The sequence below is a fragment of the Larus michahellis genome, chromosome 1 (assembly GCF_964199755.1).
Source record: "Larus michahellis chromosome 1, bLarMic1.1, whole genome shotgun sequence".
Classification (NCBI taxonomy): domain Eukaryota; kingdom Metazoa; phylum Chordata; class Aves; order Charadriiformes; family Laridae; genus Larus; species Larus michahellis.
In genome coordinates this window covers 114,714,653-114,741,067 of record NC_133896.1, presented here as the reverse complement: position 1 = coordinate 114,741,067, position 26,415 = coordinate 114,714,653, and the positions used below count along the sequence as shown (strand labels likewise).

The window sequence follows — 26,415 nt, the reverse complement described above, 5'->3', positions numbered from 1 at the left end:
TATTGCTGCAAAAGTGCTGCTTGCTTCTGCAAGTACATTTCTTCTGATGCCCTATTGATTTTTTCATTGAAGCAATAACTTCTAAGTATGTGTGTGTTTGTGTATATATATATTTATAAGCATATAAATGGTGACAGAGACAAGAGGCAGGAGCAGCAACAAACAGTGCGGCTGGATAAATGAGTTTCCAAAGAGTGTCACTGGACAAATGAGTTTCCAAAGAGCATGTTTCTGCTGCTGCATTAATTGGAATTAGTGTCGCAGAGAACAATTTAGGTCCTTCAATCGGGTATAAATTTCTTGAGGCGAGTACTACCATCCTACCATTGTAGAATTAGTATCATCAGAATACAGAGTGTAGAGAAGAAACAATTCAAACAATGGCATTCAAAAGAGAAAGTGATTCCTATTTTTGACAAGTTTCACTAAATGTTTTTAGTACATTGTACAATTTTACACTAGTAGTTTATTTTTCTGTGGTTTTTTTCTTTTTCTTTTTTTTTTTTTTTTTGGTCTACAGAATTTTAATTCTAGGAAACAAAGGGAGGAAGGAACCACTTAACGGATCAGCCCCTTCTGATATCCTGTTAAAGTGCAGTTTCAGGATTAAAAAAAAAAAACCAAATGGGAGGACAGTAGCATGAAGATGCCATTCTCCTTGTGTTGGCTACTACAGAAGAGTGTAATATGAAGACAGAACATTCTGTATTCTAATAGCCGAACTAATGCTATCAGTTCTGCAGATAAGAATAAAGCATTTGCTCTTAATAAAGCATTTATTCTTAAAACACCTACATACTTCAGAAGCCACACCTTAATCTGTATAGTAAATAGTGATACATATCTTTCTGCTTTCTCAGACAGGTAACTATCTTGTGTGTTTTTCAGGTTGATATTTCAACACGTGGAAAGCCATTAAAGACCATGAATGTTTCATAATGCTGTAGGTATATATGAAGGTTTCGTAATGCTGCATTGACGTTGTTATAACATATAATTATAAAAATTCTCCTTATCAAAAATCAGGGCTTTCTGTGCTACTCAGTGGTCCTCACGTTTGGGGAGCCAGTGACACTCTGGCACTTCCCAAAATTTCTCACATAATATTTAGGTACCGATAAGCCAAAACTTTAATGAAACTTTTACTCAAGCAACATGAGACTGCAGACTACTTAAGATGGTTTTCAGCAGACCACAGTTTGGCAACTGTAAGGCTTTGACAATAACTGCATAAGTGATTGCAATAAAAAGAAGACTAGAGTTTATAGGTTTGCAAAAATACAAGGAGTAGAACAACTGGGTAAATAACATTGGCGAAGAGAACGAAGGGTACAGAGCACAATGACTACATTTTACATGTTCAGCTCTGGGCAACAGCTCTAGGCTACAATGCAGAAATAAGTCTTGGGTGAGACAACAGCATGAATTAATTCCTTTAAAATTTGCAAGGAACTTCCAGCAAAGGAGGAGGCATTTTGTAAAAAGGCCAAAGGTGATGGTGTGAGAAATACACTAATGAGACAGTGAAGGCTAGTATTACTGACAGATAGTACGTGAGGGCTGATACTCAATGCGACATTAAAGCTGATTCAGTACAGGGTCAATTGATCAGAAACTTTGAAGAGGACAATGAGTTTGCCTTTGAGGCTGCTGAAACGGAAAGCCAGGAGAGAGACATAGACATTATGTCAGCAAGGAAGATAATCCTCACAGCGCAATTCTGAATGAGCTTTTGGAGAACACAGTGCAAGTCCCAGGAGTTAGAGAGCGAAGTTGGTAATAGCCGAGGTGTGAAGTGACAGGGGCGCTGCCAGTCAACAAGGCTGAATCTCCTAATTGACACGTAGGAAGAAACAAGATACTACAGGCACAGCCTTCATGTATAGATGCAGCGGTATTCAAATTTAAGGCCTAAATGCCTGGAAGGGAGCATGACATTCACAGCAAGAAGAGGGAGAAAGAGAGGTTTGTGAGAGAAAAACCAGGACCTGAATGTGCTGTGCCAAGCGTAAGCCATGGTAGGTGCCCTCAAGGAGGTGACAAAAAGATACTGATTTGGACTGGGTGTGGAAAGGCAGGCCAGCAATATTGGTGAAGAACCATGAATCACCAGAATAAGATGTGAGTAAATGCCAAGTTCACGGGTAAGAGGACTAGAGACAGGGCTCACAGCTGTGAGGACTTTGAGGGATGTATTACAGATCCTGATTAAAAGCTGATCAAACAAGAGAAATAATTAACAATTATTACAAAACCCAAAAGCCAAAATAAAGTCTTGATTTTAGAAACGATGGAATGACTTACACTGTCAGATGATACTGAGGAGTCAAGGAGGACTAAGGTGGAATAGAAGGGCTGGGATCTGGGCAGGAGGAAGGTGTGCTCCATTTGGGACAGCACTTTCAGTGACTTGTAGACATTCATAAATTTGTAGATTGTTGTGACGCTCAAGGACAAAAACAAGGCTGTGCCAGAAACAAGGTTGCAGCAGTAGACAACACATTCAGTTAACCTTGAAAGAAAAAGCATAAAGAGCTTTAAAGAGTGCTGCTGATGATTAAAGGGGCAAGATGCATTGTAAAGGATCTTTAAATCTATGGATGAAAAAGGAATGCATGAACACCACTTAGAAATTAAGTGTTATTTCATCATTATAATTAATGAGATCTTGTTAGGATTAGCAAATCTTGTGTGTTCTTCTAAATAGAAAATTGGGATAAACCAGTTACTAGGAAGCCTTTTACCAGAATGTGAAGGCAGAGAATTCACTTCCCTCCTCTGTCTCACGCTCATGACTGGTTCGAATAGCCACATACTGGTTTATCATTTCTCTGATCCACTGTAGCCAGCAACCTGCTATAAGCTTTTGTTTATAAGACACGAATTGTTGTTGCTCCACCCTTGCATGCTGTGAGTCAAGAATAATTTTAGGTTGGCTCAGCTTCCTCCATTTTGTGGCCTATTAGACGTACAGAGTTGCAGATCTGTTTTTCTAACCTCATAAAATATAGGACATGATTTTCCAAGGAATCATTTTTCACACTAGCTGGTTATTTAGTCTCAGGGATCAATCATGAAGCCAAAAAACTTAAGAATGAGCAACCTCTCCTTTTCTAGCTGGTTTACTGGGATGACATCTGTGAATTAGACCAGTGGTATCACGGTTAGCTTTTAAAATTTTCCTTAGCAGTGTCTCTTCAAGTTCAGTGCTGAGCTTATCCAGCGTCCAGAACAGGCTTACATCTTCTTCTGTCACTGATTAAGTAACAAAAGTAAATTTCCACACAACTTTAACAAAGTTTAACAAAGTTTCACAAAGGAATGCAATTCAGTGAGTACAAGAAAAAGACATAAGAGATAAAGACTGGTGGTGTGCCATAGCACAGGCAGAAATGCTCTACAGAATGAGCAGTGGAGAAGTTGGTTGGTTTCATATGGCAGAAAGGGACTGAAGGAAAGTGGTCATAAGGGGAAGAAGAACAGAAAAACTGAAAAAGGCAGGATAAGAAACTTAGGCTGTCTTTACCGACTTATTCATGCAGTTGGCTTCAATAGTCTCTACTGCTGCTTTCTACTCCTCCCGCTGCCCTGACACAACCCCTCCTGTACCACCATGAATGTCCGGGTAATCATGCAGTGAACTGGACAGGAATCTGACTGATATTGGTTACTTTGCAGCACATAACCCAACAGAAATTAAAATAACAGGGGAAAGAATGGATATAAGCAGGGAATACTTCATCTGGCACTGCTGCCGAAAGGAAGATCATGGGATCATAGCCTGGAGGGAAAATATAGCACAGGGTTTGGATAAATGATCAGAAGGAGCAAGAGATAAGACTGGTGAAGTTACATTGAGTTTGATGCAATTTCAGACTGCCGAAAAGTCAGTCACATTCCCACCCCAAAAATCCTTACACCAAATCTAATGATAATGTAGCCAAAGATACAATCATTTCAATAAGCTAATCAAGAAAAGTTTGGGGGGGAGGGGTGTAGGGTTTTTTTTCTTTTGGATCACCTCTGTGATTCAAGTCACCTTGCGGCAGCCATAAGATCATCAGATCCAACACAAAGGAAATGGCAGGGAGAAGGAAAGTGGAACTACCTCTCTTCAATTAGGTTTTATAGCACACACTAAGGGGGCTAAAACTAGTCAATAAGGTTTCAAATAACAGGAAAGGTCGTGCATTGAGTGAAGTTGACAGAGGACTAGGAAAATAAGAAGAGATAACAGGACATTAAATTGAGGAGTAAAGATGGGGGGTACAGCGAAGTATTCCTATTATACTTACTCAGTCTTCCAGGATGAAAGATAAAATAAACTAGGAAAGGCTGAAGAATGCAGAAACTGTAAAAAAAAAAAAAAGAAAAAGACAGCAACGAGAAAAAGAAACTAGGAAAAAAACCCAGCAGAATACAAAAACAAACTCAGAAGAGTTGGAGAAAATATATGTGTTTATTAGCTGCAGATAGAGAACTGCCTTAAGAACATGAAGATCTGCCAGGGTGCCTGGAAAAGCCTCAGACACCTGACCTACAGAGGGGAAAAAACATCCCCAAGCCCAGGGGAGAGCAGAGTGAATACGGCAGAGAGGGAAGAGAAAGAAGTCAGGCTGAATTTGAAATGTTACTTTTCAGGTGTCTTAAGGGTGGCAGAGCTAGTCACCTAGACTGTGAGTTTCAAATTCGATGGGCTGTTGAGACTCAATAGCCTTTGGATCTACATCAGATTCTGGAGGGGAAAATACTGCAATATTTATAGATTTTATAATCCTCTACCATCATCTGTCCGGTCTTTCTTTTCTGTTCATAAATCATCTACCTCAGGCTGACATCCTTTTTTCTGTCTTAATATCACTTTTGCAATGAAGTCAGGCTGCTGCTTCTTTGCCACTCTTCACGGATACCAAAAAAGCAGGTGACGAGGGGACAAGGAAACGCAACCCTTCTCCCAAGCCCAGTCTCGGTCCATGGGAGAAACAATTTGAGCAAGATTTCAGGAAGCTCTGGGATGAAATTTGCTCCGTCATCCCAACAGAAGCAAATCTAAAGTCAACTCACTACTTAAGAGCTGTGAAGGATGGGACTCTAGCACAGTATGGGATTTCTTTTTTCTTTCTTTATGATAAAATGGAAGAAAATGCACCAAGAAAATACAGTGAAAGAAACAATAAAAACTGTAGGGACGTGTTTTGACATAGGAGATTCGGGAAGATTACTTTACTCTTTCATAAATAACCCTACTTTGACATGAAGGAATGCGTTGTACGTAATTGCCATCAGCTGTGGAAATTCTCAAGACGATACGATCTGCCAGTTGTGGCTTCGTCGACGACAAGCACAGACCTGGCTTGGTTTTACTTTCCATTCAGGTCATACTTACAGCTCGTACTTGGTATTTTCCATCACGTCGAATACGTACATTTGTGACTTTGACACTGTTTCTGTCTTAGGCACATTCTCCTTCTCCTCTTTACCCTTTCACGCACACAAATTTTTAATCCTGTTCAGCAGTTAACTTTCTTCTTTCCTTCCTCTGTAAGTAGATGAAGTTAAAAGTAAAAGCAATTTTTTTTTTTTTTCTGTTTTCCTAGAAAGCTCAGGTTAGGACAATCCCATCCTGAGCCATTCAAGGACGTAGTTAAAATTCAGCACAGATTTCCCAGCTCTGCGCACACAGGTGAGAGCAGACCTTGACTTTGTTACCGCCCTCCCTGCGCTCCCCGCTCTCAATTCCACATGCATTTTTTCCTTTTTTTTTTAATTTTTTTCACTTCTAACAAAGCCCAACCACGGCGCATCCCGAGCGTGCTCTGTAGTACCTATCACCAATTAATTAAGTGTAAATGTATGCTGGGATAACTGCAGAATTAAGCCCCCGGCGAGTCACGGATACACCCCGTATTCCCGCCCGCTCCCCCCGGGGTGGGGGGGGGTGGGGCGGGGCGGGGGTCGAAGGGCGCGGCGAGGCGTGAGGGGGCGTGGCTATGGTGTAAGGGGCGTGGTTATGGAAAGGGGGCGTGGCGGTGGAGGACACGCCCCGCCGTGCCGCGTGGGTGGGGCTGCCGCGGCGCCGGGCGGGCTTCCCCTCACACCCGCCCCGCCCCGCCCCCGTTCCCCCGCGCTCTGGGAGAGCCCATCTGCTGCCGGGGAGCAGGGGAGCTCTCCACCCCCGTGGCCGCACGGAGGAACGGGGAGGCGGTCGTAAGCCGCTCTCTGCGCCCGCCTCGCTGCCCTCCGCTGCTCCACTCTGTAGGCGACGCCAGCCGCCGAGGGGCGGCGGAGCGCTGGCTCCAGGACCTCCCGTCGTGTCGTTTTTCCCCCCTCCGCCACCCCCGTCCCGCAGGAGCCGTGGTCTCGGCCGGAAGCGGCGGGCGGTGCCTGGCGCCGAGCTCCGGCGGCGGAGGCGCTGGCGGCCGAACAATAGTGGAGCGCGGCGCTGGGGCGGGCGGTGGCAGGGAGCGGTGTGGCGCGGAGCGAGAGCGGCGGTGAGCGGGGCCGGGGGATGGGTCTGGTGGTAGCAAAGCTTCCGCACAGCCGGTGCGCGGAGAATGAGGGAGCCTGAGGATGGGGTGCGGGGGGGGGGGGGGGGGGGGGAGGGGAAGCGGGACGGGACGGGGGCAGCCGCCGGGAGAGGGAAGGGGTGCGCGGGCGGGGAGGCGGCGGAAGGGCTCCCGCCCCGCTGTGCGGCCTGGCCACCCCTCGCGCTGCCCTGTGAGGCAGAAACTTTCTCGGGACGCTCCCTCGTTCCCTCCCTCGTTCCCCCGGTCCCCGCGTGTGTCGGCGGCGGTCGGAGCCGTGGGTGAGGGCGGTGTGTTCTTCCTGTGCTGCCCGCCTTCGCCCCCCGCCGCCCCCCCATGCGCGGTGCGGCCGGTGCTTGGCCTGGGTGGCGGTTGGAATAACGGTCCCTTGTGTGTCCCCCTCCCCTCAGGGCACTATGAACGAGGAGCAGTTCGTGAGCATCGACCTGGACGATGACAACGTCTGCAGCGTCTGCAAGCTGGGGACCGAGAAGGAGACGCTCTCCTTCTGCCACGTTTGCTTCGAGCTCAACATCGAAGGTAGCGGCGTTTCACCTGGGCGGGCTTCCTTCATCCCGGCCTGGCCGGGAGCCGAACGCAAATTGAGTTTGGTCTGAAAGCTTTCACAAAGGCTTAGGCTAGGAAACGCGCACCTTCGGAAAGTTTTCTTGCTGGCCAAGCTAGCTTGTTAGGTTCCTAAATAGCTCGTTTCCAGTAAAGGTGGGTGCCCTAGTGTCTGCTCCTCTAGGTGTAAAGGTGTAACACGCCCCTCTTGAGAGCTTCTGAAATGCCCTGGTGTTAGTTTCACCTTCTGGCGTTAGACCTCCGATGTTAATTCCGATCGGAAGGAGTTTATGTTCTGCCTTAGTTCAGGGGTTTTACTCAATAGTTAGAGGGGTCTATGTATAAAGCTTACTTAAATTGCAAATGTTAATGTGTAATAGGTGGGGTTTTTTTTGAAGCAAATCAGTGTTTCACTTTCCCTGGAAATGACCAGAGGATTATTTCTTTTTGCTTTTGTAAGATGATAATGCATGTAATACGATAAAACTGGGTTCCTTTTCAAAGCTTCTTAAAGTTTGCAAATTATAAAGTAGGAATTTTGTCCATCTTCTAAAACACTGATCTTGTAATACCCTTTTGGCCTCCAGCATGGTATTTTTAGAATTTCAAACCTTGTTTTGAAGGTTTTGCTAAGGAGTTTACCCGTATTGTTGTTCTTCATGTGTGAATCAAATGTTGGGCATGAATGAGCAGTAGGTTAGTTATTTCCCTTTTTTAAGTCAAATAAGGATTTTTTTTGAAAGTATAAATATTGTTACTTGATTTGGGGGCAACGAAGTATTTTGTTCCAGTTATGCAAAGTGATATTTGCCAATTGCATATGCACATGACTACCTAGACTAATCTATATTGATGTGGAGCAATTGAATATGAAGATCTTAACACTGTTATGTGAGAAGTCCCATGTCTCAACAGATAGTGAGATTGTTGTCTCTGATGTGTATGAGAGTACACTAAAGGTCTTAAGAGCAAGTCTTTTTGAGCTGAAGGTGCTATGAGATATGAGCACTGTACCCAGTGATCTAATTGCTTATTCTGAACCTTAGAAGCATAAAACTGACTGGAGTGTAGGGGGCTGTAAGGATATGTATTCCATACAGTTTCTGTTGTGCATTTGACTTTCAATGCATGTATAGGTAATAAAATTTTGTTCTTGCATTACAGAAATCTGAGAAATGCATTAGCAAATTGGAATCGCCTTTAAATATTGACTCAGTACTGTGTTTTGATTTAAAGAAAAAAAAAGTGATGCCTTTAAGGTCTTTGTTGCTATTAGAGGCAGTATATTTTAATCCAAATAATATTTTCAAACTTCAGTAGTATCTGTATGCTTTATGCTTTTGTTTAGAAGAGACGTGCTTGTGTATTCATACTTTTTGATAAAACTCGGAGCAACTGCCTAACCTAAGACAGCCTGTCACTCTGCTTCGGTTTTCTTACTTGCTTTAAAGTGATATGTTTATGATTTTCAATGTGGAGGGAAGACGTTTCTCTGTGGGCCTTAAAATGAGAAAAAACAAACAAACAAACATTGCCATAATGAGAATTAAGTACTTTAATTACATCCAGAATCTCGTTTTGTTTTGGAAGGGTTGAAACAGATAAAGCAGAACGGGATAAAAAATTGCTGAATGGTTTCTATGTTCCATTGTTTGAGATAAGTAACTCTGTCAAATTCACAGCTTGTTATGGATATTACTTTAGAAAATGGTGGTGTCTTTTAACTGGAACAACTTTTTTTTTTCTTTTTTTCTGGAACTCTTAAGTAGACTCGATAGTAGTAAAGACTTAATTTGTGCAGCAGACTACTTTGCATTATCTTCGAAATTTTCAGTTAATTTTAAAAGAAAGCTACTTGAACAGAATAGTGATGAAAGTTCACCTGAAACTACCTGAACCATTATGTTCTTAATCTTTCATTTTGCATAGTAAAAGTATTAATGTCTTTGATCATTATAGCATCAAAATATCTCAATTTCTGATACTCTCTTCTGTGTACCACCTTGAAAAGATGTACTGTTACTGCTTTTATAGGAAGAGGAGGCTTGAGGGCGGCAGAGGCTGTGTAAGTGACTCTAAGAAGAATCATTGTAAGACCTTTTAGCTGAACCACTGCGTGAGCCAGCCCTGTGCTATAACCATGGTCGTGCTCTTCCTACTTTTGACATATATACTGCATTCCTGTATTTGCCTGTGACAAAGGCTGTGATTTGTACACATCTGAAATGACAAATCTTTTGGCAGCCCTGGATAGGGAATTCAGTGGATAATTCACTTAACTCAGAATGTTATACTGGATGTCTTCATATTGACCTCCTGCCTGTATTTTAATGAAGTTCAGATGCATTGTAAATAGCTACTATTTTAGCTAATGTTCTGTTCAAACAGAATGAACTGTTAGTTGCACCAACTCTGTAGATGTGCTATCTCACAATTAGAAATAAGTGTCTGTTTCACCAATAGCTTGCTTTTTTATTTAATGTCATATTTAAAAATCCAAGCAATTAAAACACATATTTTCTTAAGTAATTCGGGAGTTGAATTAGGCTATTCTAAAAAGATATCCATGCAACAGCTAGGACAGTGCTTAAGGCTTGCTCATTTTTAGTGTTGATGTACATGTGTAACTTCTCCCTTGGTGAAGTAGGAAATAGCTGCTCTTTGAGAACAGACAGGCTATTAGTCACAACTCAGCATCTTGCAGGAGGCTTAAGTACTCCCACTGTTTGCAGCACCCTGTTAACTTCCATCTGTTAAGTGCTGTCTGACTTGAGAATGTATAGCACCTCTTCCATCTTTCCTGACCATCCAGTTCTCACTAGGAGGTGGGTCAGGATAGAAGGGAGCATTGCAGATGCATGTGCAAGTGCACTTGGCAACCTGAGTTTTACGGTTGGACTTGATGTTCGTGAAGGTCTTTTCCGACTTAAATGATTCTGTGATTCCATAGTTCTATGTATGAAATTCTGGAAGTAGGTTTCCCAATTTCCTTTTTTAAAAGGGTGTTCTATTCTAATGCTTTAACAAAACTCATGAGAACGATTCTGTTTCTCTTTATGCCAGCATCTGATAACTTCAAGCAAAATTGTCTATGGTAAATCCACACGCTTGAGATTGATCTAGCCCAAGGCTTAACCACCTGAATCCCCTCTGAAACAGACTTTCTCAAATGTGTATAAACAAAACACTACAGAAATGCAATTTACTTAGCTGCACTTGATTACATTATTGTTTAGTATTGTTGGTGAATCTCTGTCTCTTCTGACACCTGCGAGTTCAACATCTATACAAGTTTGCTTGTGTGTAGTTGGTAATGTTGTTGATCATCTTGGTTAAGTAAGATGAGTAATTAAAAATGAGTAAATGAGAGACCATCCCCATTTGTAATGACTCAACAAACTTCCTGGATCAGTGTTGTGGAGTGTCTCAGCCTTTACCTTCCTGACACTGGGATGGTTTTTTGTAACCTTTCTTATGTTTGGACAATAGCTTGATAATTATACATAATCAGGGGAGGGAACCCAAAAATTCAAGTTATTCTTACAGTTCTTTATAGAGAAGACTGCTATCCAGAAAGCTTAATCTATGGTCTGCCTTAGTTAAATAACTGCTGAGTTTCTGAGTGAGGAAGTTAGTTACTGTGTCATAAAACCTTTATGTTTTTTTATCAGAAATCAGGTCTCCATCATAATTTTTTCAGTGGTAGATTTTTAGGGTTTTAATGAAATAAAATGATAGCCTGGCCTAAAATGTGATTATGCTTCTTACTGAGTTCAGTTAATTCACAGAAACCACTTGTTTGAGTGCAGTTTGGAGTTCAGCTGTGGTGTCTGTCCCAGAATTTATTCAGGAGTGATGTATCTGAATTATAGGGTCTCTTTCTCTGAAGCTGACTGAAAGAGTGGTAGCAAAGGGAGGAGAAAAGGGAAGATGGACATACCTGCATCTTGGCTTTCTGTTTATTCTGTATAAACTTTCTCCTGTTACATGTCATCAACCCTTCTCGAGCAGGAAAAGAGCAATGTTCTTAGGAGAGTTTAGTAGTGCCAATCTTCAGTTTAAACAGGGCCTGGGGGAGATGTGGGGGGTGTGTGCGTCTTGAAAGGGCAGTATTTTTGTCCCTGGTGCACTTGCTCTTTCAACTCATTTAGTTTAAGGATTCATGCTCAGGGAAGCCCAATGGACTAAACTACACATAAATACTTTTATTGCAAAACTAGCTTTTGTGTCTGAAGGATCATTATCAGGTGATTTAGCACAATGGAATACTGACATGATTCTTAAAGTTTAAAATATGCAAAGTACTTCTATATGAAAAACTGAACTAACATTTTGAGAAATGAAGCTGATTCTGTACAGTGGTTTCAAAGTTCTAGATGGGGTTTAGAATATGCTGGTGGTGTGGACCTGCTGACATTTGATGTTGGCTTTTGTTTGCTTTGTGCAGGCGAAGTGAGCATCGGAGATTGTTGTGTACTGTTTCGTTTTGCCGAGTAGGTGTCACAGTAGTAATCTGTGGATTGGAACAGGAAACGTTTTAAGTGCGTATGTAACTAGATTGCGTAAGCCACGAAATCATGTGTTGTGTGTTAGTTTGAGACAAAGTTCTTCTCCTTTTTAACTTCATTATAATATGGGAAAATGAACTCCAGTAGCAAATATATAATACTAACAACAGATCTGCTGTTATAACTGGAGGGGGGGGGAATATATGAACACACAAAAATAGATGTGTGTGTTTGTGGAAAAGCTGTCTGTATGTGTATATAGCAACAAAACCCTCTGCCTGAATACGGTGTCCCTACAAGCTGTTTTGAAACTCCAGTTGTAGGGTTCGCACATAAGAATGCTGTGCTGTACAGAGACACCCGACTCTGCTCTGATCCTCTTGTTAGGAGGATGTAAACATCCAGCCCGTGTTCCATGGAGCATACAGAGGCAGCTGGAGTCCTGAGCAGCGGTGCTGCCTCTGGTGCTGCTCACAGTTGTTTGGGTGTCTTCACATGGGAATGCGTTGTGCAATGCAGATGCCTCCTTTGTTAAGGCGTGCTTTGTGGTTCTCTGGACAATGCCGGTGGAAATCCCAGCTTCAGGAACTTAAAACTTGAATGCAATTGTTCAAGCGAACGACTTGTCTCTGAAGGTTTCAAAGTTGAAAGTCTGCAGTAATTACTGTTCAGTTTTACATTATTTGTCATAGATAATGTATCTGTCTTAACTTGTTTTATCCTGGTATGTCTTAATGCAGAATTATTTAAAAATCTGTGAGTTTCCTGAAATTCAAGGGTTTGTAACAGAGACAAAACCGTAATAGAAGGGGGGAAATCTGATTGTTTGAGCTGATTTTTATTTACTGTTTTTCTTATCTGGTGCTGCTAACCATGATAACATCTTGGAGAATGCTAGCTGACAAGCAAACTGGCTTGCTTCCATTTCTGTTTAAAGTTGAACAACAGCTGAATAGCAAATGACAGTCTGTATCCCAGATCTTGTAATATAAAAGAAGAGATAGCCTAAGTACTGGGCATCTAGTAGCCTGATTTATGTTAATGTAATTAAGTTTCCATTGTCCTTTAAAGTGATGATAGACTCATAGCATTTGAAGCAATTTCAGCATCAGGTTAGTGCATCCTGGTTTCCAGGTTGAGGTGAAGGTGCTATAAGCCAATCTGCCTTATTGCATACCTTGTTTTCCTGTTACAGTCTACAAAATCTTGTGTAATATCCTCATTCTGTGTTCTTTATGTTCATCCTATAAAAAAAAAAAATGGTTTAGTTGTTAAAAGCTATAAGCACTCAAATGTCACTCTTTTCCTTCTTCCACCCTACAGAAGAGTATTTTGGAAACCGCTTGGTTTAATTTCATTCTGTTCCAAAATATTACACATGCTTATTTTTTCTGTGTAAATGAAATAACCAACAAAATGTATTATTCTGGCAACAAAAGCTAAAAGAAGTTCATCACTGCCCTTTAGGCTAGACAGATGAGAACTTGTTTCAAGGTAACATTTGCAGTCCAGGGCTATGACTCGTTTCTGCAAACTTGAATGGACTTGTGGAACTAGCTGCAGTTTCATGTAAACCTCTTAACTATGAATTCAAGTCCAAACATAGAAGTACGTTCTTGAATTTTCTGTGTGCAAATTTGGGAGGCTTGTACATGCAAACAGGGAAATTGAGCAGTTAATGTTACTCACCTGGCATCATCCGTAATACAGAAACACTGTCTTATGGCTTCCACTGTCTTCAAGGTCAGACAAATTGATTTTTCTTACAAAGTGTGAGACATTCTTTAACATGGTAGTTCCTGTAGTAACGTTTTCATCAGAATGTATTGGCTTGTAAACTCTCTTCTTGGTAAAGTAGTATATAGGGAACATGAATTTTGAAAATATATTTAAAGGGTCAATTGGATCTCTGTTCTGTCTTAGGTACTATGTCTTTGCAATGTGCTAAAAAACAAATGAGCTAATAGAAATGCAGTGGGAGATGATTTGTGTGCACACTTGATGTGTGGAATGTACTGGCTTTATCATATGAAAGTGAGGAGAGAACTTTAATTTATGAGCAAGATAATATCTAGTCTTTACCATGTGTCTGGTTTTGGAAGTTAATGAATGGCACTGGCATTTTCCTTCTACCCAATCTAATAAATCATAAGACTTAACTTTCAAATGTATTGTGTGCATACACTTAAAAATAGCAGTTGGCTTAAGTCTTGTCAGGCAGATGTATTGGAGATACATCTCTAATGATGCTGTTTTTCAATGTTGGCAGAACTGTCCAGCTGAAGAATATCAGTTTTCCCCACCCCTTGTCATTTCGACGTGTGAATGACTTACTGTCTTAGGTGATCATGGGCTGTTCTTATTTAATGCATTTTGAACAGGTCTTGGGATCTGCTTTTCTATCATAAGACAACCCCCCTCTTTCATCACTCTTAATGATCAGACTAATACACAGCAGTGGCTTAAAATATATAGACATGAACATTTAATTAATTTTATACATAGACATTAACATTTCTCTTTGTGCTGCAGGTCTTAGCCTTGTACACAAAGTAAACCAGACCTGAGCTCATCTGATCTTGGTGTTCCTGGCGGACACTAGCAGTTGTTCAGGAGCTGTTTCAAAAGCTGTTTAAACATCCCTGTCTGCAGAGCAATACTGTATGCGTGTGAGATGGACAGCTGAGGGGAGCAGCACCTGGAATGTTTCAGAGCATGTAAAAGATGGGGCTCTTTAAGTTGGCAGCCATGGACTTTCACAAGGGTTCTTGCTTGCTTATAGGATTAAAGGGAAAAGCGTAGGTGCTTACCACAAATGTTTCTACAGGTGACTATTTAGGATGAGATGAATTGTGCCCGAGAAGCGTTTCTTCACTGGCTGTGGAGGCAGTTCCTGTAACTAACTAAAACTAGAGGTGGATCGTTTCTAAGTGTTCTGGCTTAAACAGAATTTCACCCGTGTTGCCAGTACTACACAGATTTGTGTTATGAAGTGTGTCCGCTCTTTTTTCACTGTCCACGTGTACTTAACACGTTTGTGGAAGCTATATGCTAGCATTATACCGAGAAGGCAGATTTTGTTTTCCTTTCTCTATGGTCAGGTATAAATTTTACCCATAACTATTTGTAAATTCTTTAAAGGGACTTTAAAGTCCCTTTTATTTAAAATATGGCTTTAATTAAGTAATGTTTTAGTACAAAATTAAAATTGATTATTCACTTGTCTAGAAGTATTCTTGCTAATTTTAGTTCACTCCATCTTAAATTCTGGGGTTTTTTTCCTCTTCAGCTGCTGAAGCCAAGGTTATTCACCATTGCAAAAAACATTAGTTTCCAGCATTGCATTGTAAATTGCTAAGAAGGAAATGCAGGCTTTCTTTAACATTATTTTCAACTGATGGAGCTGAAATACAAAATAAGACAACCTTTAAAAAAAGAAAAAAATGAAAAAAAAAAAACAACTGTGGAAGATAAGCAAGCTAATGATCACTGATTTTCTTTTTTAATGAAAACATTTGTTTGCGAAGGGATGTTCAGTAGTCTTGGTATTCAAGAGCATTCCTTTTGAATTGAACTTGTTATTATTATAATCTCCAAATAAGACAATTATTCTAGCCAGCAAAAATGTGAGCAAACGTTTCAACTTAGTTCTGTATCTTTATCATGAAGAATTTATACGTAATTCTCGAAGAATCAGTTGGAAAGGCAGAAATAAAGTCTTTATAGGCTTCTTCCCTTCGAAAAAAAAACAAAAAAAGAAAAAACCCAAACCCGGAACTTTAATATGATGGAAACTGATTTACAAATGCTTTAAAATGGGGTAGAATTTAAGATATGATTACACACCTGGTTATATGGTAAATATTCTCCTCACCGTCTGCTCCTTTGCACTTATGAATAACTAGAAGTTACAGAAATGTGTACTACTTTATAAATTGCCTGATTGCTAGTAATTTATTTACAAAATTATTTTGCAGGATTAGGACTCATTATGTTGAGAACTGTACTGGGATAGAGGAAGAGTTTCTTGCATAGTTTACAAATTGAAATACACAATTTTAGAATTTTTTGCCTTAATACTAGGCTCTTAAATAAGCAACCCTTTTCTTATAAGTGCTCAACATACAAATATATTGCTGAGTAAAGTGAAAACATTCATATTTCATCTAGGACACATGGGTTACCAGAATCAGAAGCAAATTACTTAATTTTATGATTTGTCTTGAGATTTGGCATCATCCTGTGAATCTTGTTCACTTGAGGAATGATCTTTGGCGTGAGCTTGTTTCCTAATAGCATCTGCTGTCTTAAGTTAGCTAGATAACGTCGTCTAGATGATACTGAATTTTGGTGGTTTTTTTGGTTTCTTTTTTTCTCTGCAGATGAAACTTTCCTGCTCTGGGTGGTTGTGGGCTTTTTGCTGCTTTTTGAGGTTCTTTTTCCTTCTCTGAAAAAATAAGTATGGAGGGTATGACGTACTTGCACGTATTCTGCAGTCCTAATCTTGGAAAGTAAGATAAGGGACAAATGTACACGTACCTACAAATGTGGAAAAAAAATGTTGATGGTAGTATGATTGCTGATGTGAAGAACCAGTCAAAAATCAAAAAGGTTGAGGTGGATATTAGCAAACAGGAACACTGAGACAGAACTGAAACCCTGTGAAAATCCCCAGACCTGACAATAACTTTATCAAAATTACGATATTAGTTCTTGTAATATACAGAAGTCTTACCTCACTTTACTCATCAATTTGTTGGATTAAGTAATGTGTCTTCTGAAACTGAATCATCTTTATATACCGTTTCTTTGATCTATGCCAGTTTACCAGCTGGTAGATTTTTTGCAACGATGATGAAGGAAAAAATACGAAGTAATCTGATTGGAGTATTAAGTCTTACCAAAAAGAAGTAGACATCTTTTCTGCCTCATAAAACTGATGGTATTGCCCACAACAGAAGGACCTGGTTCAAAGAAACATGCTTTTACTTGCTGTAATACTGGTACATAATGACTAGTTTGTGCTGGCACAGCAGCTGCTGTGAATGCTCAGCCCTTGAGATGTGAGTCCAGAAGGTTAGTGGCTGTTGTTATTCACATTCTCTTTATTGGAAAGGACTAATTGTCACCTTAGTACAAAAGAAAGATTGAGGGTTGGTTTTGGGTTTTTTTTCCGCATGTGTTTGTTACAGTAGAAGTCCGGACCAGTTATGTGAAAGCTGAAGCATGTCTGTTAGCAATTCTGTACAAAACTGGTTTGGTTTTATACATCTTTCTGTTCCTTACTGTATTGGAGAGTATTTAGATAGACCCTTTTTCGGTGGGTTTTTTCAGTGGAGTAAGAGATGGGGAAGGATGTAAATTCTGGTCTGGGGTGGGAGGTTATTCTTCTCTACTGGGAATGTTTTATAATACCTCAGAAATAGTGATGTGGCCAATATGCAGCTCTTTAGGCTTCTGAAGTAACATTTTTTTCTTCTGTAATGGTTACTAATTTCATGCATACTTGATATTACTGAATTCTGATAAAATAGATTTGTTTGAGCAGCATGCCTCTGGAGTGAGGAGGTTAACAATGTTCAGAACTCTTTTAAAAGATAAATTTGTCAGAAAGACTTGAGTAACCTTGAGCTTAGAGACAAAAATCAGATAGGGCTTCATGCTGTGCTTGTTCTTTTTTTTTTTTAAGTGAGACTGCAGTGTCCTAGCACTTGTTGTGCAGGTGTGTCTTTTGTGAGTGCCCCAGAAGTGATAGTGTGTATATGTAAGCAAGTGTAGTCTGACCTGCTTCTTCAGATGCACCGGGCAGAAAACCGAACTGCAAGAGGCCATGTCTCTAGAACCAGCTGTGGGAATATTTCATTAAACTCAAAATATTATTTTTTTTTCTGTTTTTAATAGAAACAGTGCAGTAGTTCTTTCCCTAGTTTTGGGGAAGGAGGGCATGTAGGGGAGAATAAGGAGAAGTAAGAACTTGGTAGGTACATTTGATTTTTTTGTGTTGGAAGAGGATTGGTATCCTGAGAGCAAAACCGGTGTTAGTACCTATTAGCAACTGTGAACTAGAAACACTCTGTGCAAAACTGCATTTGTCCTAGATTTATTAACTGTGCTTTCTGCAGTTCTCCTCCCTCTTCTTCACCAAATCTTCAACTACTTGCTTTAGACAGAATTAATCTGTCCTTCGATCAGAAGACACTGGCTTGCTTCATTCATCTTGGGGTGAAATTGTTAGGTGGGTTCCTGAACTTTATTACAGAAAATTGTGTAAAATTTGTTTTTCAGCTAATCTGATGACGTTTTCTGTAAGTGAAAGAAAGTTCTGCAAGCATCAGCTGCATAGTGTGTGTTGAAGAATCGCTTGCGTAAAGCAAATAACATTGAACAAATCAGTCTGGTTTTTGTAGGGTTTGCAGTCTTGTTGAGTATATGCCGCCTTAACTTCATTTGGCAGTGTTTGCTCTTCCTTGATGGCTTAAAGATTTAAGGGTTTCCATCATGCTACTTGATTTAAGCAGATTTGCTGTATTTAAATTGTACTGATCAGTTATCAAAACAAATGACTTGTCTTTCCTTGTTTTCACTAGAAATGTTTTCTGTTTTTTTTTTTTAAGTCTCTGCAGAGAGGGAGAATATCTTTGCAAGTAGGCAGTAGATCATGTACAGTGTAAGAAAAGTTAGTGAATGTCTATTCGCTGAAAGAGGTTGAAAGATATTTTGAGGTGTAGATTAAGAATCTTTACTCTGTGCCGACGAAGACATCTTTGTACTTTGCTCAGGAACTTCCTGCTTAAAAGGTGCCTCTAGTTAGGATGTGTTTTTTGTGTGTTCTAATACTTAGTTCATGGACAGAAGGAGTGTTTGTTTTCATGACCTTACCTTTCTTCCCTGCTGCTAAGAAAATAAGGTCCACTGCTGTCCTCTTTATTTTCCACTCTTTTTGTCATTTTTGCCCATAAGTATTGTGTGTGCTCTTACGAACTCGACCAGAACAGTAATGCTCTAGATTTTCAATGCTGCCCAAAGAGTGGAAAATCAAAAATTTATAATGGCTACTCTGTGTTTGAACTCCCTAACTTGAAATACTAGTTACCAGCAAGTGAGATAATCAAAATGACTTGCTTGGATTTGTTTGGTTTCATGTTAAGAATTTTATGTTTGTAGCTTAGTTTTGAGTAGTTTGGGATTTTGTGGAATTTAGCCACTTAAAAACCCAGCTTATCATTTGGGGTGAGGGGCTTAAAGCTTACAACAGGAATTTAAGAGGGTAAGTCGGATATAACTGAGAATTGTGGTAACATGTAGCTCTCTGCTAATTGCTTGTTAAAGTCTCTATTATATTTTTTTAACATGGTTGCATGTCATGGGTTTTCTGTAAATTTAAGCACTTTTATATACTTCCTTCTTTGCTAAAAGGTAAAATGGCTGCAGCTTAGTTCATGGCACGTAGTCTCAAAGATCAAATTACATTATCACATGTTGATTTAAATCTTCTGGCTTTAGTAAGCGTTGAGCGCTTTCAACCAGTGGCTCACAGATATATCATTTGTTATTTCCAATGAGGAACTTGTTTGACGGAATTTTTTTCCGTTATATTGGGAACCTCCCAAGTAGTGTTGAGATAAATGTCAAACTGTTTGATATTCTGGACTTGGACACTGAATCTACTGTGTAGGTGAATCTGAAGAAAAATATCCACTGAAGTTGCAGAAACTGATTTTTGTACTGGACTATTACTAACTTTCTGAAATAGTAGTTTCTCATACCATCTGTGTTCACTCACCAACTGTAGATTTTCACAGATTGTGTTCCTTTTTAACGTGTCAATCACTATCAATTACTTTGAAGTTTGAGTAAGTTACCTGCTGTAGCTATTTGACTAGTTCTGAAGGAAGACAGGCAAAGAGAATAAGCATCTGTCTTGTATGAAGTTAATTTCAGGACAGTTTAATGTTGGCAAGTGTCAACAGTATTAGCACTTGCTTCTCTAGCTAAGCTACAGGCTTGTACCAGTGCAAAATAATAAACTAAGACAGAAGTCTGAATTATGTTTGACCACTTGGATGACACAAGCCCGCACATTGCAGTACTTGTTGAGCAGATAGCTTATGTTATCCATAGAAGGCGGGACCATGAATGACTACTGTCAAAATGCTCTTCAGTATTGTTCTTCATATATATATATATATATATATATATATAACTTTCTGATATATAGTTGAGGTTATTTTACTTCTAGGGTTTAAACACTTGTTTATAGGTATGATGCAATATATACAGAGTTAGCAGTCTGCCTCATCTGCATTATCATCCAAGAGGCACATGCAGGTAATTTAGAAGTCCTGCACTAGAGATTAATGTGTGCAAAACACTTTGTATGTTGGGGACTCAAGACTGAGTGGAATCTCAAAAATTTTAGAGTATCGCATATCCTTGTTTACTTCAGTGATTAGACTGTTAGGAGTACCTGTTTACTTCAGGATTAGACTGTTAGGAAAGCATCAGTTAAGGTTTTGTTTTCTTGGTCCCTTGGGAGTAAAGATTTTGAAAAATCAGTCAAGTATGCAATAAGTGAATTTTTTCCTATTGTGTCTTTACAGGAGTACCAAAGTCAGATCTTCTACATACAAGATCTTTAAGGGGGCACAGAGACTGCTTTGAAAAATTCCACCTAATAGCAAATCAGGACTGTCCGCGATCAAAGCTCTCTAAAAGTCCATATGCAGAAGTAAAAAATATCTTGAGCAAAAAAATTAACTGGATCATACAGTATGCACAAAACAAGGATTTAGACTCTGATCCTGAAAGCTCGAAATCATCCCAACACCAGCTTTTTAACTTCAGACATCAGACTGATAGAAAATTACTCCCACAGTTTGATTCCCCAGTACCTAGGTACTCTGCAAAATGGATAGATGGGAATTCCGGAGGCATCTCAAGCTGCTCACAAACTCTTTTGGAACAAAGAGAATCCACTGATTTCAGACTTGGTGTGTTGCAAGAAACAGGTGCTACCTTCTGTTGTGGCAGTGTTCTGTGGTCTAATCACAACCAAGCCCAGAAAGCTGAAAAAGCTGAAGGTGATTCACTTACCAGCGTGCGTAGAAGGCATCCTCAATACAGCAGGGAAGAACGTGAGTATATATCTATTTACACGCAACCTAGCAGGCAAGGGCATTCTTTGAAATATCTCTTGACCACTTCATGTCCCCACAGGGCATTAATTCACAGCCCAAAATCCAGCTTTTTACAATTTGGAGTTACTGTAAAATCTATGGGGAAAAAAAAAAAAGGCTATGTGGCTAAGCAAATAGTGTGTTTGGGGTTGAGGGTTTGGTTGGTGTGGGGGGTTTGTTTTTCAGATTTTCCTGTTAGTTATAACCCAAAGTGATACCAGACATGCCTAATTTATGCAAAAAAGTTATTGTTGTGGTTGATTGCAGTCACTCTAATATGTCAGTCGTGGCAGATGCACAGGCCTGCCTGTGGAGATTCCAAAGCTCCTGACAACAACTGTCTTACTGAACCGGTGCAGCGCCTTCAGTTACATTTTACAGAGAGCTGCCCTAAGCAGTAGGGGAAATTAGAGGTAAGGTAGCAGAGCAAACTTGTCAAACAACATAAAAAATGAAACATTCTTAATAGTAGCAGACTTCCGTGTGCATTTCATTAGAATTTTTTTCTTCTGTTTGTTGAGCATAAGAAAATGGGAGGGCCCTTATGCCACCATGTTCTCTTAAAAGCTGTAGCAGTAGACCTGAGCAGTTCTTTTGATGACTGTGATGTTACTAGAAGCAGGGTAAAATAAGTTTTTCCATTATTTAAGGTCACTAGAAGAAGTCTTTAGAAAAATCTAGGATATTGTAGTGTCTCTGATCTCTGCTTTTAGAACAGTGCCTGGTCATAAACTGGGATACACCCACTCTTATTTCTGTAGATTAGAAAAGTAATTGGAGAGGGTTTCTGAATTTTAAAAGACCTGAGAAAGAAGGCAAAAAGGCTGGTAAAATATTCAGTGGAAAATTAGGTGATGAAAAAGAAAATAATATGTAATTCAGAATGTCGGAAGACAATGAGAAAGAGATACCGTAAAAAGTTGGAATCAGTTTTGTTAGGCTCCCATTTTTTCAACAAACTAACAAACCCGTCCTTGCAAAGTTCAGACATTTCTCATTCTTTATAAAAGGATTTTATTTAAATGATGTATGATGCTTCATACTGCATTTGTAGTGAATTATTAGTCTTAAAAGTCATAAATCAAAACAGATGTGCTGTTTGACCACCTGTCCTCTGGAGTCATAAATTGGGATTACATAAATCAGGACAGCAGTTATCAGAGGAATTATCAAAGCTTGACCTGGTTTATGGGGTTATCTGACTGAAGTTAGTGACTTGGATTTTATCTCTCTGATTTTGGGACAGGGGAACATAAAGCTGTTTAGAGCTGTTTAGATAACAGATTTTTTTTCTTCTGTTATGACTGCATAACGCACTTCTGAGGCACTTTTGCCTTGTATTATAGGTATGTGTTTAATCTTTTTGCAGTATTTAGCTTTAAAATACATTTATTTGGAGACTCTATGATTATATATAGTCTGTATTTTAGAAAAAACTTAGACTTTCTCTGCCAGAATTAGGTACCTTCTTATTGCAGTACCTCCACTGTAATACATAGCAGTCTACTAAAAAAAAATATTGTTAACATAACCGTAAATAGCTTGGTCGGTATTTCTTTATCATTTACCTCAGCTATGGATAGAATAGTATTTTATCATTTAAATTTGGTGTTCTGTTCTTCTCCCTTTCCCTTGTGTATCAGAATTAATGTGGCATGAAACAGTCCTATCCTGATAGACAGGTTCACACATTTCGTGTGTGTTTATATCTGCTACAGTTGACGAAATGTTGATGAAAGGAATGAAGAAATGGGAAGTAACATCCTACCACTGGGTATAAAAGGGGGAAAAAAATTCTTGACATTTTTATAAAGATGTCAGTTACTATGTTAAACCCAATTGGGGTTGTTGCGGAGCTTGAAGGGTGGTAAGATGTGAGAAAGGAATCGTCAGTTGTATTGATAGCCAAAGGTAGGAAGGAGCAGCACTGTACCTGGCTGTTGGAGGGTGAATCTCTTTCACTCTTCAGTGGCCTTCTGTCTTGAGTAACAAGTAAGCGATCTCAGCTATTGCCACCTTCTTTGGTTTGGCAATACTGACAAACAGTTAATATCCCGCAACTGCAAGATGTGAGAAAGGTTGAAAGAGAAGGCTTAGGATAATCAACTAGTCTTGTGGGTATGAGGGGACTATTGTTTTCAGAACTTAACTTAAGCTTTAACGCTGTTTTCAGAACTTAAGCTTTAAATTTACAATATAGAAATGTCTTGCACTGAGAAATCTCTGAACAAAAGCTGTGTGACTGCAGTGTAGGTTTTTCTCAAGTATGCAGTGAGAGCTTTGCTAAGCTTGCAGCATTGTTCAAAAACAATATTTAAAAATTACAAGGTCTTAAAGCTAGTTTCAGTGCCATGTGTCCTCCTGTGGTGATCAGGATTGTCACTTTTCACCGTGCTTCCTAGGGCATCTCAGCAGCAGGCACGGCACCAACCTGTGCCCACCACTGCTGGGTTGAGGGATTTCTCGGAAGCAGGCCAGTGCTTCCCTACTTGCTACTGCTGATCGAGGGCTGTGTAGAATACTTTCACAACTCTCTCCTCCAAGGTTTAATATGTATTTTCTATAAGGATGAGCAATGTACACATAACCTGAGATACAGAAGGGCTTTTGAATGATGCAGAGGGTCTTTTTTTCGGTTCTTACTAGGAACATAGCACAAGAAAGGGAGAAGTAAACCTATTTTTATATACTGGTCTGTGTATCAAACTAAGATTTTTCTTCATCGTTTGTCACTGAGGCACTCAGTGGGAACTGTATACATTATTCTTACAGGCATAAAGTGCAAAACTTCATAGCCAAAAAAGGTAGCTGCACACTGAAAACTCTGTCTAGAAGCTGTTTCCTGTAGGCTTGCGAATGTAGTAGGACTTACTTCAGAATTGTCCACTTGCCCACAGTTAGACATACTTGCAGGGTTACACTGTGGAAACCATGTTTTGCAGTCAAAGGAAGGTAAAGTATTTAAAGGTGTCAAACAATTTAAAAACGGTTCCGTTTCTGGACACTTCTATTTTGAGGGCTTGAGTTTCCAGCTTTTTCACATCGCAGAACGGGCTTTCCTTTGGAGTAAATCCTTGTCTGTCAACGTAAAAGAGAGAATTTTCAAACTTTCCACAAATGACTGATAGATAATGTTGCCTCTGACTTACTGCCACTCATCTGTAAATTATTAGGATGCAAATGACAACAATTTGAGAAAATAGTAGTCTGCTTAGGGATGCTTATGTGAATTCGGTAGTAGTAATAACAGATTTTATTGTTACAGTGACTATGATGACTACTGGAGAGTTAAAGCAACTTAATGAAAAACTGCTCAAGCAAATCCAGGGTGAGAATTTTTCAGTACTCTTTGGTTTGGGTTTGTGTTGCTTTGTAATAAAGTCTTCGTGGGTGGGTGGGGGGGAGGGAAATTGCAATGGCTTTACTGTCAGCTAAGTTTTGAACTGAAATCTCTGTATATCATGTTTCCATGTAAAACAAGAAACTTTTAGGTGCTTTTATTATGTGTAACCTCCTTGGGCATTGCAGACTGGCACTTGGAGAATACAGTATTTTCTTTAAGTTTTCTGTCTGGAGTCAACATTTTGCGTTATAAACCAATCCGCCTCATCTCAGGTCACCTAAAACTATAAACTGGTTATCCTGTTCAGTGCATTAACCTCATAACGTTCTTGCAGATGTGTTTGAAGAGCTGACACAGCAAGTCCAAGAAAAGGACTCTTTGGCCTCAGAGCTCAACGTCCGTCATATTGCTATTGAGCAGCTGCTGAAGAACTACTCCAAACTGCCGTGTCTACAGATGGGACGAGCAGGGATGAAATCAAATGTCCCCATATAAAGGGGATACAATTTCTATCCCCCCTATAGAGCTAAGTTTCCTTAATGGCTTTGATAACCATTAAGTATAGCTGCACAGATATTTAGGAGCTTTTGAGGAAACTTGGGCAGCTTTCTCTTTGTGTTCATAATCCACGAGAAGTCTTATTCCACTTTGGTTTTCAGAAACAAGGCAAATATTTTAGGTATTAAAATCTACTGTGATAAGGTTTATTCACTTTGGGATTATTTTTTTTTGCCCATAACTACGCATGAGCCTTGAAACAAATTTTGTGCTTTGTTGATAATAAAATTGTTTCTAACAAAGAATGACCTGAAGCCTGTACGCCTGCCTCCTTCATACAGAGGAAAAATAAAAATTTGAGTTTTGATCAGTTCTGATCATGTTACATCCAGGAGAGCTTTAAGGGGAGAACAGTATTAATGAAACTCATGTTTTCTTATTTATTATGAGCAATATTTTATTACTGAAATTTTATACTAAATAAATATCACTATTTTAGGTACTTTTCCAGATCTCTTTATAAAATGTCTGAATTACTGTGTAATGTTTATGCGTTGTGTATGATTGTTTATCCTTTTTCAGGTCTGTATCTTTCATGATACAATTTACAAAAAAAAAAAAAAATCCTGTTTCCCAAAGAGATGAATTTCACGTGTTAAGGAAAAAAACCGTGGTGGTGCATCCCTTATTTTTATCAGCTTTATAACAGAAGAACTTGGTTCATAAGAGATGTTTTTAAAAAAAAAAAAAAGCACAGCACTTCCCTCAAATTAAAAAAAAAAATACGTGCTTTGGTTTTAATGCATAGAAGTTGAAGTTGTTTTATATGTGTGAAATTTTCAATGCTGAAAAATTCCTTTGAAAAAAAACTAAATAAATTTGTAATACTACATTACCTTGTTATGAGTTTTTTATAAAGTTGGATCAGACTATGATAAAGTGGTTTCATTTTGAAATGCAAATAGTAATGATACATTATAAAAAAAGAACAGCCTCTGCTTTTTTAAAACTTCTATCTACCGTACTGAGATACAGAGTTAATCTTTGCCAAAAGGTTGTTTGTAGAGCTGGATTTGTATAACTGAAGATTGCTGAGTTGCACTGAAAAAGTTAAGAGCGGAGGGAGGAACAGAACTTCCCTTCCCCCTCTCCCCCTCCAAGTTAAAGTCTACGTTTTCTGATTTCATAGAATCATAGAATAGTTTGGGTTGGAAGGGACCTTTAAAGATCATCTAGTCCAACCCTCCTGCACTGAGCAGGGGCACCTTCAACTAGATCAGGTTGCTCAGAGCCCCATCGAGCCTGGCCTTGAGTGTCTCCAGGGATGGGGCATCTACCACCTCTCTGGGCAACCTGTTCTGGTGCCTCACCACCCTCAGTCAGGAATTTCTTCCTTATATCTAGTCTAAATCTTCCTTTTTCTAGCTCAAAGCCATTACCCCATGTTGTATCACAACAGGCCCTTCTAAAAAGTTTGTCCCCATCTTTCCTGTAGGCCCCCTTTAAGTACTAGAAGGCTGCTATAAGGTCTCCCAAGAGCCTTTTCTTCAGGCTGAACAACCCCAACTCTCTCAGCCTGTCCTTATAGGAGAAGTATTCCATTCCTCTGATTATCTTTGTGGCACTCCCCTGGACCCCCTTCAACAGGTCCATGTCTTTCCTGTGCTGAGGGCTCCAGAGGTGTGGGGACAGAGGCTGCCGGTGAAGACTGAGGCAAAAAAGTTGAGTATTTCAGCCTTCTCCTTGTCCGTTGTTACCAGTTTGCCAGCCTTGCTCATCGGAGGGGAGTACATGTTCTTTGA

The 26,415-nt window shown here is 39.7% G+C and overlaps 1 protein-coding gene across 1 annotated transcript; it reads left to right on the top strand.

The window, feature by feature from the left end:
- The first annotated feature begins 6,146 nt into the window (after nucleotides 1–6,146).
- On the top strand, nucleotides 6,147–25,505 carry C1H21orf91 (chromosome 1 C21orf91 homolog). Its single transcript, XM_074599938.1, has 5 exons — nucleotides 6,147–6,491; nucleotides 6,935–7,064; nucleotides 20,197–20,730; nucleotides 24,038–24,100; nucleotides 24,450–25,505. The coding sequence occupies exons 2-5, from the start codon at nucleotides 6,941–6,943 to the stop codon at nucleotides 24,608–24,610; spliced, it is 882 nt and encodes a 293-aa protein (XP_074456039.1). The 5' UTR covers nucleotides 6,147–6,491; nucleotides 6,935–6,940; the 3' UTR covers nucleotides 24,611–25,505.
- The last annotated feature ends 910 nt before the right edge of the window (nucleotides 25,506–26,415 follow it).

Bases quoted from the DNA above. Each gene is read 5' to 3' on its own strand.
- C1H21orf91 (XM_074599938.1), top strand. From the start codon at position 6,941: ATGAACGAGGAGCAGTTCGTGAGCATCGACCTGGACGATGACAACGTC. The intron at 7,065-20,196 runs GTAGCGGCGTTT...GTGTCTTTACAG, and splicing joins CTTCGAGCTCAACATCGAAG to GAGTACCAAAGTCAGATCTT. The intron at 20,731-24,037 runs GTGAGTATATAT...TTATTGTTACAG, and splicing joins TCAATACAGCAGGGAAGAAC to TGACTATGATGACTACTGGA.